Source organism: Myxocyprinus asiaticus, chromosome 6, assembly GCF_019703515.2.
Source record: "Myxocyprinus asiaticus isolate MX2 ecotype Aquarium Trade chromosome 6, UBuf_Myxa_2, whole genome shotgun sequence".
In the NCBI taxonomy this organism is placed as follows: domain Eukaryota; kingdom Metazoa; phylum Chordata; class Actinopteri; order Cypriniformes; family Catostomidae; genus Myxocyprinus; species Myxocyprinus asiaticus.
In genome coordinates this window covers 34,836,154-34,852,393 of record NC_059349.1, presented here as the reverse complement: position 1 = coordinate 34,852,393, position 16,240 = coordinate 34,836,154, and the positions used below count along the sequence as shown (strand labels likewise).

Below are 16,240 nucleotides of genomic sequence, written 5' to 3'. Positions count from 1 at the left end.
AGCTATGCTGGGAAGCATCAAATCACACCACTTATCCTAACTTTTAACTTATTGATCAAAAACACAGCAGAGCACTTTGCAGAGCAGATACAGTATATCTTTGTCAGTAACATCGAATAAATATTATTTTACAGATGTTTGGCAGATTGCATTTGCATTTGTATTTAGCTTCACTGCAGCAGAGACTAGAGTGAGTAGTCTCCAGCATATGTTGTGTTGTGGATGCTGGTGTGCTGATGTCCCCTCAATAGGCTTCTTCACTCGCTTAACCAGCAAAAAATAATAATCATCAAATATTGTCTCCAAGTCTACCATTGTGAGTTTGTTCTATTGTAAACTTTGTTCAGCTTGTCTCTCTGAAATATCTAGGATTGTAAGAAAGTTTTTTCCTTTTCAAGATGCATTTAGTTTTCTAAATATGATTGTGTGTGTTTATGTCAAGTGGGGGAAGTTCTTCATGGATGAATAGCTCAAACGTCTTTTTGTGTGTTAAATAGCTCAATCAATGAGTCGATAAGCCCATCTGTGCATGCTGGGCCACAAGCCAGATTGTTCCCAGGTAGAAAAAGCTTCACACAGGAGCAACTAATTGCAAAACGATTCCTACAGTCGCAGGTTGGTCCACTCTTGCTTGGTGGTTGTCAATCTTGGGAGAGCCTGACACGAAATGGCAAGACAGAAGCAAAGGATTGCTATTAAAAGTTAGGATTGGTCTTTTCTCTGGTACAGCATTTCACTCAACTCTTAGTGCAAAGATAAGAGCCAGTGATTTATTCTCTTCTGCTCTGTTTCATTCTCATTCTCTTTCTCTTGATCTCTCTTTCTCATTCAGACAATTACTGTCTCACTGTTTATCTCTCTCTCTAACTCTCAACGGCTCATATAATTGAAGTAATGAGTGCAGGCCACTCTGCGAGCCACACAAGCATGCTAAACTCATCTTAAGTGTAGAGGACAGAACACGGGGTAGAAATGAATGAGATTTCTGTGCTGAAGTTAATTTATTGAAACATGTCACGATAAAGTGGGCCTGTTGTCACAGACAGGTTGTTTGTTTGTGTTCTGTCTCAAACTGGGGAAAATTATCCAATGTTGATTGGTGAGATCCACCTTCGGTCCAAGCATCAGACCAGAACATTTGCACTTTATTGTGCTCTGGAACATTTTTTTATCATACTTTTCGATTAACCCAAGGTTGCTTTTTCAAAAACCTTGCAGTAATAGGCAGTACTGGGATGGAGGTGCAAGTCTGCACAAGCCTTAAAATGAAACCTGAACCCAACCTGTACCTGAGACCATGTGGCCTGACCCTACCCAGCCCGAATGATACCATCAGATTTTAAGCCAGAACCCGACCCAAACCCGAAATTGCGTACTATCAAATTTCTTCTCCTAGCAAGTACTGTTGCAATAGGCTATATTTTATGTAAGCATATAGGCAACATTCATAACAGTATTGAAACAGTAAACATACACAGTTTTAACAAGGCACAGAAGCCCCTTAGTACACTAGAGCAGAATGGGGAAAAAACATTGCCTTATCATTTATATGCTGAAACCTCACCTGGTGCAGAACAATCTGGAATAATATGAAACAATGCAACAGTCCCCTCTATGCAGCCTGAACTTGTTTAGAATGTTGAATCCTTGTGACAACTGCGCTGAAAACAATCTAGATGCAGCACAAAGAATGAAACAGGGTGCAGGTGTCTCAACATGCATTTTTTTTTTTATTTGAAGTTCTTTTTAGCTTGACATGGTGTTTAAAATATGCCGGTCCTGCGCGAGACGCTGAAGAAAAAGCGAGATGCGGTGCAAATGTAAAAGAAATTCGTCCAGCTTGTGTTTAAACAATGGTAAAACACAACAGACAAGCGCAAAAACACATTCGGTATGAACGGCCCCTAACTCGTCCATTCACGTGTGTCTGTGAGTGAGAGTGTGTGCACGAAACAAGTTTGGTAAGCCTGTTTATTTTTTCATTAATTACAAACCCGAATCTGAAGTCCTACTTGAAAAACTGGCCCGAACCTGGCCTGAAACCCGTCGGGCCGCAGACCTCTAGATGGAGGTAGTGTTGTAAAAAATTTTAGTAGTCGGTACCGATACCAGTGAAATTTCACGGTTCTCTATACCAATTTCGATATCACAGCAAAAATATGATAATGTGCATTGAACACACCAGTTTAGTTATTTTTTATTATTTAAAAATTATTTTAATAATTATAGTAATTATTATTTTCCAGAACGTTCCAGACCATTTTTTAAAGTTTAATTTTATTTTCATCATCAAAATGGTGTCTAATCGATAAATTTGTAAACATTTTAACTTTTCAACATGTCATTGCATTTTTTTTGCCAAACTTTTATTCAACAGCTGTCTTGTGATATTTTGATTAATTATTATTACAGTGAATATTACATTTTACTATACAGTTGTAATACTGTATATTTTTATTAAATTTCTTCAATCTCAGGCATCTAGATTTTATTTTGAATCGTGCTTTTATTATGTGTGTTTTTTGCTGGAAGCTTCACTTTTCCAGATAAACAGTGTGACAATGTACAGTGTGATCATTGAAGACTTCTAAATCACATCTGAAATCTCATCTCTTTATACTGGCCTTTGAGTCTGACAAATGAAATGTAGGACATCGTTTTGAAGTATTTGTATTTGATATTACTGGTGTTTGTGTATTGGTAATTTTGAAATGTTATGTTTTAAATTGTATTAGTGTGAAGCACTTTGGTCAACTCTGTTGTTTTAAATGCGATATAAAGCTGAGATTCAAGCGAAAATGCTATGATTTAATTATAAAAATATATATTTTACATGTGCTGCGTGGTTCACAATGGATAAGTGTTCTGCTCTATCATCTGATACAATGTGTCGCAAATGATTCTCAATGTCTGTGGAGTTTCTACAGGATCAGCGGTCAGATTTATACAGTACACAGCCTTTAGCGTTTAAAAAAAAGAAATCACACTAGGACATGCCACAATTTTAATTTGATTGTCCATTTCAGTGTACAAGGAGTAACAGAGCACCGGTAATGCAGAAACAATGGTATTGTTACATGTTTTTTATTTTAGTATTGACTTGGTCCCGAAGTACTGGTACTGTTGGCAACACTAGATGGAGATATAATGCGGATTAGAATATTGCTTGTAAATCCTTCATTTCATGACCACAGGAGGCAATAGTATAAGTGTAAGTTGATAAATAACATGTCCATTAACCTTTTCTTTATCAATATGTTACATTAACATGTGAATATACAAGGCAAAGCAACCACACTGTAAAAAAAAAAAAAAAAAAGTGCTGCCCTAAAATGTTTAGTTGTGTTAATTTAAGAGGGAAAGTTGTTTAAACAGAACAAAGTTGACAAATATCTTGTTAAATTATCTTAATGTCTTTAAGCAAATGTGTCTTAGTTCAAATTAAGTGAATATAGAAGTTCATTTACTATTGTTATATTCTTGATAGCCATAGAAGCAGTTAGGACTACCCCATTGTCAGAGGTTAAAAAAAAAAAAAAAAAAAGGTCCTGCAGTTTGAGAATTTAAGGTACAAATATTACATGTCTCTCAATCAGTTACTCGATTGAGTAAACACATTTCTTGAAATTATGCCTCCTTTTCTCGAAACCAAAACTTCTCACCCAATTCCCCAAACTTCCTATTTTCAGGTCAAAATGAAGCTCTCCACTCAAAACTATTCAATCTTGCTGAAAAAGCAAACTTTGCCTTCAGATATGACACACAAGCCCTCAAAAACACACAACAACATAGTCTTACACACTGGTTAGAAATTCAAAACAATACTACAAAAACCGGTAATAAGTTATGTTGCTTGTGGTTCTCCCCCTCAAAAACCTTTTCACATGAACACAATAAATGTATACATTTGCAAATTTTTTTATTCCTTAATGTACAGTACAGTACAATACACCAAACAACAAAAACATTATTCTGGCCCAGAATCCCGTCTTTGGTCTGGGACAGGCCAGAGAATCTCGTCAATATCACAGGCTATACTGGCCCTAGCCAGGCAGCGGGGGTAAAATCCTCTTGCATGCCTGATCCACCCCTGGCACGCATCAACTGAAATATCTAGGCAGGCTTCTTCCATGGCCTGGAGGAGGTGAACACGGATGAGAGGTTCTCAGTCATACACTTTCCACCGCCATGCCGAAAAAAACTCCTCTATCGGGTTTAGAAAGGGAGAGTATGCAGGCAGAAAGATGTTGGAAAACCTCTGGTTATTGGTAAACCAGTCACGAACCAGAGCAGCGCGATGGAAGCTGACGTTATCCCAAACAACAACATAGCGAGGCTGCTCTGGTTGTGCTGGCTCCCTCTGGTCAAGCTGGAACACACGCTCTCTTAGACCATCAAGGAAACCAAGGAGGAGCATAGTGTTATAGGGTCCAAGAATGGCATGGTGGTGGAGTACCCCTCGTTGGCTGATGGCTGTGCACATAGTGACGTTCCCTCCTCGCTGGCCAGGGACTTTCACAATAGCCCGGTGGTCAATTATGTTCCAACCCCTTCTTTTGGTCAAGTTAAATACAGCCTCATCAACAAAGATAATCTCATGGGGAACAGGCCAGCCTTCAATCTCAAAGATTCTCTGCAAAACACATGAAACACAGTAGAGTAAATGACTAACCTGAAACACAGTTCAAGAGGGCACAAATGGCAGACCACCATGTGTACTTTGTGCTACAGTATAAACTGCTGTACTGCTATACTTTGACAGTACACAATACTTCATACAATATAAAAACTCATACTTTAACATATTCCAGACGTTGGTCTTTCACTCTGTCAGAGTTTTGTTCAAAAGGGACACGGTAGGCCCGCTTCATCCGGAACCTGTGCTTTCGTAGGATGCGATCAATTGTGGAGAGGCTGATGGCATTTATCCCTTGAAATTGGTGATTGTCTTCAACCACTTTCCTTTGAATCTCTCGGAGGCGGATTACATTGTTGGTAATGACCATATTTGCCAGCTCCCTCTCTTGCTCCTCCGACAAAAGCCTTAGCCTGCCTCCACCAGGTGGTTGCCTCTGTGTCCTACAAAAATAGAAGTGCTGATTACTGTAACATCTTTTTTACAAAATGGAAGCATACAGAACTCTGTATGCGAGGCAATTGTATGCCTTTCTTTTTATTAGTATAGTGCAACAGCTACAGTACATGTATGTGTTGTAACAGCACAGAGTACAGCACTCAAGTTACAGTAGAGAGCAGTCTGAAGTACACCTACCTGTTTTCCTCCCTGAAGGTTCTTATGATCGAGGAGACGGTGAAGCAACTCAGGTTTGGCTGTACTCGTTGCCCAGCCTCCCTCATAGTCATACCATGGACAAGGACATGGTCAAATAGAGTGCCACGAATTTCATCCGAGACTCCTTGTCTCCTTGCCCTCCTCCTCCTCCTCCTCCTCTCCTCTCCGGTGTCCTCAACCTCTTCCTTCACATCTCTCTAGATCCATTGTTCCAAAACTGAATGAACTGACTCGGGCACTTTTATCTATCTGTTGAAGATTATGATTGGTGTGTGATCAGTTTTGATTCTTAGTGTTTCCACTTGGGTAATTGTGTGCTAATTGAGCTCAAGCTGTGCTGACTTGAGTGAACAATATTGAATGCTAGTGCTTTCTAAATGACCACATGGTGTAGGCAATGAGAAATGAAGGGATCTGTGTGTAGAGTTTTGCTGTGACAGTTCAACAAATCTGACTCATGTGTCAAAACAGGGGAATAGTGTTTATAGTTTAGGTAAATAGGTGTGCATTTTGATAAATGGTGTTATGGTTTTGAAATTTTTGTTCAAAAGCCTGGTTATAGTGTTTAAGCAATCAAGGAAAACTGTAATATGAGGTAATAAAGGTGCATACATAAGCATTAAAAAACAATTAGCCATATATAGATTGACAAATATTGTTGTTGTTGTTTTTTTTACAACTGATAAAGATAATTTTTTTATGTTTACATGTCCAAAAGCTGATATGTGCAAAACAGTTTTAAATTATTGTTTTATTTATACTTTTTTAGACACAAAAATGACCAAATAATCATTAGACTACAACAGTATGCATATATATTAAGTTAGCCTGTAACACATCTCATTTAAGCATTTGTTAAATAATTTAAGCAAACTGCACATTAAAATAAGTTGTTTACTTGTTAGCACTGTTGTTTCCTGTTGAGCGCACAGTAGTGTTCACATTGTTGAATGGTATTTTTTATAGACCTAACAAATGGCATTTATCGGTAGACCCCAAATTAAAAAACAATAACTGATTATAAAAGTGTGAATATCAGTCAAAAAATAAATAAATAACAGTCACACCAATTATCTGTCTATCTCTGAAGCACAATAATGTTTAAAATAGTAGAGTATTTTACTCAGGCAAATGTTCTATTACAGAAGCACAGTACAGATTAATGCTTCATTTCTAGCACATCCAAGGTAACAGTTACTGGAAATTGCTCATCAAATACTGCAATTATCAATTTTACTATATTCCCTGTCAGTCTCAAGGCTAATTTATACCTGCTGTGTGAATAGGCTTCTTTACAGTAGTTCGCCTACTGTAACAATGATGATGAAATGCAGTGACATTTTTGTTCTGCCAATGTGTTCATTTGGTGATATTTCTCTGAAATTCTTTACCTAGGAGAACTTGGCTGGTCGAAGAGGGTTGATAATTGGTTAAAACTAATCATGGGTGTGGTCATTATTTTTTTAGAATTACATAGTATAAATGCCGGATTCTGTAAGTTACAGTACATCACTATGACATGCTCTGAGTATACATTTACATTTATGCATTTGGCAGACGCTTTTATCCAAAGTGACATACAGTGCCCTTATTACAGGGACAATCCCCCTGGAGCAACCTGGAGTTAAGTGCCTTGCTCAAGGACACAATGGTGGTGGCTGTGGGGATTGAACCAACAAGCTTTTGCTTATCAGTTCAGTGCTTTAGTCCACTACACCACCACCACTCCTTCTAGTTTCATTCTAGTATAAACAACCAACTAGAATGAATCTAAAACTAAATTATATTGCAACACTACTTTTAAAGCTAAAGTATATTATATCTGTTTCACCAGCATCCCAAAAGGAACTGAATAAATAATTATTTGAATAATGGTTTCCCGAAAACTCCCCCTGTCTTTCATTGGTCGATCAGACTGATAGCCCCGCCCCCAACCTCACACCATTGGTTGAACCAGTGTTGCTGTTTCAGGCATGTTGGATGCTCCAACAAACAGAGCAATGTTTCGATTGCACCGCAGTGTGCAATCACTTGTGTGAAATGAACCTACTAATGGCTTACTAATACAGTAGCTACAGTATCTCTGCATATTAAACTGGTATAGGAGAAAGTATTGTAACATCGGAAAAATTACACACTTAAGCTTTAAAGAAATTCATCAAACATCTCATCTCAGCCCACTTATCTCAATTGAACTCTTTTTTTCCTTTCAGTAAAAAAGTATATATATATATATATATATATATATATATATATATATATATATATATATATATATATATATATATTATAGCTATTTTGAGTAGATATTTTACTTTCTGTGCCATTTAGGTTGTGATTACTTCAAGCTGCTGGCTTTTTGTTTTGTTTTCCCATCACAGGTTTAGATTATTTGTTCTTTTGGTTTGGTTTGGTTTTGTTTCATTTGTTTTGTTTTGTTTTGTTTTCCCATAACAGTTTTAGGTTATTTGTTCTTTTAGTTTGGTTTGGTTTGGTTTCATTTTTTTGTTTTGTTTTGTTTTCCCATCACAGGTTTAAGTTATTTGTTCTTAAGATATACTGCTTAGTGGTTGCGTTCTCCCAGGGTAAGTGTTAATTACAAAGATGAGTTATTACAGCTGATGAATGTTTGCCCTCTCCACTGCTTTGTTACTGCCTCAGCCATCTTTGTTTGGTCACTTTGCAGAAGAGCATCAGCCTCTATAATGAGACATTAGGCTTGCCAGAGAAAACCAGCCTTCTATTCATCAACCTTCTGCAGATTAGTTAGCGCTGCCGCACACCGGTCCACAAGAATATTTAGTCTAGTTCAGTGTGAGTCTTCTCACATACTCTAATTTTATTCAACTGGTGTACATAAATCATTATCTGCAGTCTCTCTAATAGCCTTTGTGGTTTCTGCTCTGATATGGAAGTTGATAGCAACACATAAATCAAGCTACCCTTTAAGTGACAAGTTTAACTTGTGTTCCTACTTTTGTGGCATTTTACAGAGGACGTGTGCTATTCATTATTTTAGTTCTTCTTCAGTTAAGGCCAAAATGTTGAAATGTATATCATTGCAAGTGTCTTAAGAGATAGGAGGTTAAGAAGTAATATAAAACACACTGCTGGGGAAGCAGACCTTTTGAATATTTCCCTACTGTACTTCCCAGCTTTTCAGAGAGCTTATTAAAATTGAAAAACCTTCCATTTTGTTGATTAACCATTGGAGTCTATCTTGTTCTTTCTCCCTCTCTCTCACCTTCCCTTTTCCCCATAAAGCTATCATGCTAACTCTCATATCTTTTTTCCTTAACTTGTATTTAGAGCCCAGAGCATAAAGCCTCTTCCATTTATAAATCCATATTATAGCATATACTGTATGATAATTAAGTTCAGTTAGGAAACTGTGTGGTGCAGGCCGATAGGTCGACCAGGCACTTCTCTCCCTTCACACCCAGTCAGAAGGTTTTTTCCCTCTAGTCAAAGCACATAAAACTGATGCTAACCTCACGAAATACACCAGGAACCAGCTACAGCAGCACCGTTTCGTGTAGCATTCTCCCTCCATTTCCCCAGCATCATCTGCCTAGATCTGCTTTATGGGGGCATTATCATGAGGTTTGTACAGCAGCAGCATGTCTGTTCTGTCTCAGCAGCATCATGTTTCCATGCCAACAACAGCAGCATATTGACTTATGTCAAGCAGCAGCATGTGTAAAGCAGCTCTAGTCCACCAAGACCAAATCTACTCCACTCTCATAACCATCAATAAAATGTTTTAATATATTTCCATGTGTTGTCCTAACTGAAGTATGTTATAAGACTCTCTTGTTATATCATATGAGCGATACATGCTACACAAGAAATGTTGTTAATGCCATTTATTTCTCTTTGTGTCTGAGCACCTTTATAAATGTTATTTCTCCACCTGCTGGTTGACATTGGTACAACCATGTGTAAGTATTCCATATTATGACATTTACATTTTTTCATTTGGCCAATGCTTTTATCCAAAGTGACTTACAGTCCATTCAAAGTGTGCATTTCATCAGTATGTGTATGTTCCCTGGGAAGCAAACCCATGTCCTTAGCGTTGCTAAAGCCATGCTCCACCATTTGAGCTGCAGGGATTCTGTGACAGACCAGTTACAAAATAGGTTTTGCATGATGTTATTTATTTATTTTTTAAAGCTAGGTCAACAAACCAAAGACACCCTAAACTCGTTACTGTCTTGCATTTTTGGAGCCCAGTTTATAAACATCTAATTGTTCCCTATTACATCCATATTACAGAACAATTACACAGCTAATGCTTGTTTTTCTTCCTCTCTCAGGTTCAGTAAGATTCAGAACACCAAGAACACAATGAGGAAAGATGGAATCAGCTCGCTGATATACAAAGTGGTTTCTGTGAAGAAATACCCACTCTATACCAACATTTCCGTAGAGATTGGCAAGCCTCCTCCCAGACCCATAAAGGGATAGAGAACTACTGTACCAAGTCTTGACCAGGGATACCATGTCCTCCCTACAGTTCAGTACACAGACACACACATACACAGACTCTGGGCCATCTTCCTACTGTATGATTACAGCAGTGATATGTTGAACAGGTTAGTTCTCAGGAATACATTGGGCCTTGGAAGCTTGATGTGGATCCATTGATGTAGATTCAAATCCAGATCGAGATGTGCACATAGCATCTGGATTAAAAGGAATATCATGATTATACTCCAGTGGATCTTCTGTTCAGACCTAGAGGATCGAAACAAGCTCTAAAGCGAGACTTTAGAGAATCTGATTTTGAAAATCTGATTTTGGTGAGTGACATTTGAACATTTCTCAGCAGAGAACAGGTCACTTGATGTAAATCAGAACATACTGTACATTTCTAAAGTGAATGTGTCTTTGTACCTGCGATTACTGCAGAGTTCAAATCTCATTCAAATCTCATTCAAATGATGGATCTGAGGTTGATAAATTGGTGCTTGAAGGCTCCTTGGATTATCTTGGGACTTTGATCTAAGATAGATTTTGTCGAGCAAGAGAAAACATGCATTTCTAAGGATAAATACTTCTTTGAGATGTAGGATAATTTCTTCATGCTGACAGTTGTGTGATATGATTAGACTGGATCTGGATAAAGTCCAACAAGCACATGACTGTGTCAGTCAGCTTAGTATGAATGGATTGCTGGTCATCCTCACTGGATCATCTGGCTGCTCTAGACGTCTGGAAAAATGGCAAGAACTTTCCCTGGGAAATAGAGGAGATAAAGTTACTGATGATCAAACATCTGTATCTATCACCACCTGCTCAACAAAAGACTGCTACAAGCTACCATTTCTTTATTGTTTACTTGCGTTTGCCTCAAAGACTCATATTTAGGTCTGTCATATCTCAAGGCTTTTTAAAATCTTGAAGGATGCGGTTGTTGGTCAAATAATGCCCCTGTTGTTCAGTATAAGGGTCTCATGCTCTTTGGATTTTGATGGTAATCTACAGAGATGATAATTAAATGATGCTCGTATTAATGAGTGATGGGTCTCTAATATCCAAAAATATTCACCTTTTTCTAAACGATCTGAAATGCGTTGAGATGCTTTCCTTTAGATGTGGTTACACTAGGCTTTGAGCATGCAAAAAATACTTCAAACCAGGCAACAAGATATTTTGATGTACTTTAGGGCTTCTGATTTTCATAAATAATCACAAATAACAAATAATAGTACATTCAATATACTAAATATACACTCACTTAGCACTTTATTTGAAACACTGTAGTCCTAAAAAAATGCCCAACATGGTCTTCTGCTGTTGTAGCCCATCCACCTCAAGATTTGATGTGTTGTGCATTCTGAGATGCTATTATGCTCATTACAATTATACAGAGTGGTTTTCTGAGTTACCGTAGCCTTTCTGTCAGCTTGAACCAGTCTGGCCATTCTCTGTTGACCTCTCTCATCAACAAGGCATTTCCATTCGCAGAACTGCCGCTCACTGGATGTTTTTTGGTTTTGGCACCATTCTGAGTAAACTCTAGACTAGAGACTTTTGTGCGTAAAAATCCCAGGAGATCAGCCGTTACAGAAATACTCAAACCAACCCGTCTGGCACCGACAATCATGCCATGGTCGAAATCACTAAGATACATTTTTTTTCCCCATTCTGGTGGTTGATGTGAACATTAACTGAAGGTCCTGACCCGTATCTGCATGAATTTATGCATTGAACTGTTGCCACATGATTGGATTATTAGATAATCTCATGAATAAATACAGTTGAAGTCAGAAGTTTAAATACACATTTGCCAAATACATTTAAACTCAGTTTTTCACAATTCCTGACATTTAATCGTAGAAAACTTTCCCTGTCTTAGGTCAGTTAGGATCAGTACTTTATTTTAAGAAAGTGAAATGTCAGAATAATAGTAGAGAGAATTATTTATTTCAGCTTTTATTTATTTAATCACATTCCCAGTGGGTCAGAAGTTTACATACTCTTTGTTTGTATTTGGTAGCATTGCCTTTAAATTGTTTAACTTGGGTCAAATGTTTTGGTAGCCTTCTCACAATAAGTTGCTGGAATTTTGTCCCATTCCTCCAGACAGAACTGGTGTAACTTATTCAGGTTTGTTGGCCTCCTTGCTCACACATGCTTTTTCAATTCTGCCCACAAATTTTCTATCGAATTGAGCTCAGGGCTTTGTGAGTTTGTGCCTCTCCAATACCTTGACTTTGTTGTCCTTAAGCCATTTTGCCACAACTTTGGAGGTATGCTTGGGGTTATTGTCCATTTGGAAGACCCATTTGCGACCAAGCTTTAACTTCCTGTCTGATGTTGTGAGATTTTGCTTCAATATATCCACATAATTTCCCTTCCTCATGATGCCATCTATTTTGTGAAGTGCACCAGTTCCTCCTGCAGCAAAGCATCCCCACAACATGATGTTGCCACCCCCATGCTTCACAGTTGGGATGGTGTTCTTTGGCTTGCAAGCCTCACCCTTTTTCCACCAAACATAACAATAGTCATTATGGCCAAACAGTTACATTTTTGTTTCATTAGACCAGAGGACATTTCTCCAAAAAGTAAGATCTTTGTCCCAATGTGCACTTGCAAACTGCAGTCTGTTTTTTTATCGCGGTTTTGGAGCAGTGGATTCTTCCTTGCTAAGCAGCCTTTCAGGTTATGTCGATATAGGACTCTTTTTACTGTGGATATAGATAATTGTCTACCTGTTTCCTCCAGCATCTTCACAAGGTCCTTTGCTGTTCTTCTGGGATTGATTTAAACTTTTCGCACCAAACTACATTCATCTCTAGGAGACAGAATGCGTCTCCTTCCAGAGTGGTATGATGGCTGCTTGGTCCCATGGTGTTTATATTTGCGTACTATTGTTTGTACAGATGAATGTGGTACCTTCAGACATTTGAAAATTGATCCCAAAGATGAACCAGACTTGAACCAGACCATGATTATTTTTCTGAGGTCTTGGCTGATTTCTTTTGATTTTCCCATGATGTCAAGCAAAGAGGCACTGAGTTTGAAGGTAGGCCTTAAAATACATCCACAGGTACACCTCCAATTCAGTACACCTCCTATCAGAAGCTAATTGGCTAATTGTCTAAAGGCTTGACATAATTTTATGGAATTTTCCAAGCTGCTTAAAGGCACAGTTAACAAGTGTATGTAAACGTCTGACCCACTGGAATTGTGATATAGGCAATTAAATGTGAAACAATCTGCTTGTAAACATTTGTTGGAAAAGTTACTCATGCACAAAGTAGATGTCCTAAACGACTTGCCAAAACTATAGTTTGCTAATATTAATTCTGTGGAGTGGTTAAAAAATGAGTTTTAATGACTTCAACCTAAGTGAATGTAAAATTCTGACTTCAACTGTAGGTGTACAGGTGTTCCTAATAAAGTGCTTAGTGAGTGTATATGCATTCACATTTATAAAAATACATAAATTCAAAAATATTTTATCTACCCACTAATTTTCCTACTATTCCACTACCTACTATATAGTATCTATCTACTTCACTTAAACCATGCAGCTTTTAAGTACAAAGTGAAAGATGAAACATATTTGCTTGTCTTGAGGTTCAACTGTCCCGTGTTGGAATGCATTTGAAAGAAAGTGAATGGTGCATAAGGTCTACTGTGACCACACCTTTAGTGATACTTTGCAAGTCACCTAAAGTTGTTTTTATTTTGGCGTTACCATAACTTACAGATACTCTTCCTTCTTACTTTTATTTTACTGCCTGAAAACACCAAGTTAATGCCTTCAGTTGTTTTATGAAGGGTAAACGTGAGGGGAGTTCAAGCAATTCTTTCTCACTTATCAGCTTTCCTGCTCTGTGTGTGGACAGCTCATTGTGCTACTAATGATTCTTTCAGCTCAGCACAAAAGTCATTAAATGAGAGCCCAGCCGCTCTTTCTGTCCTTTAAAAAAAAGCCTTTTTTTAAAAAGTACACATTTTCCTCATCTTTTTTCTTTCTGCTTTTTAGCCTCACCAACCCATTTCATTTCAGTGCGTGCATTTGTATGCTTGCTGCATTGTCTTAACTGCTGGCCCAAGCTGAAAACACTTGTGGTGCTTGCATTGCCTTTCTTTAAGACATCTACTTCATCACCTCTGTCTCATTGGTACAGCTACCTGTCTTTTGTAAGTACATCACTGCTGCCATCACTACTGTATACATATTCACCATCAGGCAAAATAGCACCCTGCTTGACTGCTAAATCATACCTGACACAATTTTCCTCTCATATTGATTTTCTCGATTAATAGCCTTAAAGATGAAGCAGAGTCCATATTCTAATTTATTTTTTGAAAGATGGAAGCCCTTTATTGAGCAAAGCCCACTCTGTTCACAATACTGTAAGTATATTCAGAAATATTCATTGATTATATTCAGAAATAGTCCCTCTTGCTGTGGCCTGCATTTAAAATGCTGACAGCAGTGTTGTAGAATGCAGTGTGAATCTTGAACCTTCAACTTGTGAATGAGATTTCAAGCCAATCTCTGAATTAAAAAGACATTTTTCTCATCCCAGAATGTCTTTGCAAATGAAAAGGAATCTGTTTCAGTCTGTGAGATATTATTTCCTTTTTGAGTTCTTGTATCAAGGCACATATTGAATTTGAAGGAGGAGAAAACGTTACATTTCCATTAAATTTGCAAAATGGTTTATGGTCAGTTGAACTAATCACACATTTTTATTTTTGTTTGGTGGCCTCACACACTGTTGCATGCAACAGGTCAGGCCTCACACAGCATGTAATATAATGTTTAGTCATTTTTCCTGGCTCTTTTTGTTTTTATACCTTTCTTTTTAAAGTATTCTTGTGAGACCATGTATTTGAATGGTGAGAATTCTGTATATGTGGTACTTACTAGTAAGGACAATGATGAATTTATTTAAATTTATTTAAAGGAATGTTCTGGGTTCAATACAAGTTAAGCTCAATTGACTAAATTTGTGTCATAATGTTGATTACTGCAAAAAAAAAAAAAAAAAAAAAAAAAAATTAAAAGAAAAAATAAAATAAAATGTGGCTCACCCCTTTTATTAAAAAATATAAAATAAATCAAAAATAATTATTACAGTAAGACACGTACAGTGGAAGTGAATTGGACCAGTACATAAATGTTAAAATACATTCTGTACTGTTTCAAAAGTATATACACAAGAAATTGATCCATGTTATGCTAACATTGTTTTAGTGTGATACAATCACTTACTAATAGTGTCTTTGTAAAGTTATATCCAATATTACACCTTTGTTGTCATGACGACGTAACACTGGTAAACCCTGTAATCTGGTAAAATGCTGTAACAGTAAATCCCTGATTTTATCACAGTGAAATCATGTTAAAATGTATAATGTTTACATCTTGTGTCTATACTTTTGAAACTGTTTGTATTTTTAATGACTTTTTTATTTTTAAATAAACGAGGAACGAGTCAAAACTATTTTTGTTGTAGTAGACATTATGCCACAAATGCTGTTAATTAAACCTAAAAAAAAATTGAAACCACAACATTACTTTAATCAGAATGCCCCAATGGCAAGCAAGCTGCTTTGACTACAGTGTAGATATAGAATAGCATTGTTCTTTAGTATTTTCTGATGGGATTAGAATGATGTTGGAAATGGCAGTTTCATTGTAGTTTATGAAAGTGTATTCATTTCAATCATCTGATTGTTCCATCCACATTAGCTGCTTTTATTTCTAATTACATTGTGCCAACAATGCAATCAAGTGAAGCTCGCACAACTCTCATTGCCAACGTTGCAAAGCACAAACACAGTCCTTAAGGTATGGATGCTATATTTACTGTTCACTTAAGCAAATCTTGCTTTATGGTTTGCTAAATCACACTGATGTTATAACGAATGCAGATTTTTGTTTGGATGCCGTTCTTTAATCGCATCCTTGGATCAGCAAACCCTCCCATTCTGAGAACTCATGCACACAGACTTGTGTGTGAACCTCTCCCTCTTTCCTCGAAACGCCCTTTTAAAATCTGTGCCACCTTCCCCTCCCCACCCTTTCCCCCCTTAATCGTGCACCAGAAAGCACTCAATCTGTGCTTGTTAGTTGTTTATCTGAGAGTGGGGCAGAGGTGGGCAAGTATTCTACATTTTACAATGACTTACATAAGAAATTAGATAGTCCTGACGGCCACAGGTCTTCAAGCCTGTGGCACATTTTTAAAGACTTACTGTGTCTATCAAGGTTTTTTGAACATTGAATGTCATAAATACTATATCTTATATAGAATGCAGTATCTCATATCAAACATACTTTTTTTGTATACAATCAATAAATCTGAAGCTACAAGAGTCTTTTTCTGATACTGTGCTACTGTTTGTTTTCTTTCTCTGGTGGAATGAATATAAAACGTCATCTATGTAGGCTATGTGTGCATGTAATTCCAA

The 16,240-nt window shown here is 37.3% G+C and overlaps 1 protein-coding gene across 3 annotated transcripts in view; it reads left to right on the top strand.

Annotated features, from left to right (window-relative positions):
* LOC127442145 (beta-1,4-galactosyltransferase 2-like) overlaps positions 1-16,217 on the top strand; it is a 230,419-nt gene extending 214,202 nt beyond the window's left edge. For all 3 annotated transcript variants that reach the window (XM_051699990.1, XM_051699988.1, XM_051699989.1), the window contains one exon: positions 9,613-16,217. In XM_051699990.1, the coding sequence (XP_051555950.1) occupies positions 9,613-9,763 (151 nt within the window). In that variant the 3' untranslated portion in view covers positions 9,764-16,217. The remainder of the gene's footprint in view (positions 1-9,612) is intronic.
* The last annotated feature ends 23 nt before the right edge of the window (positions 16,218-16,240 follow it).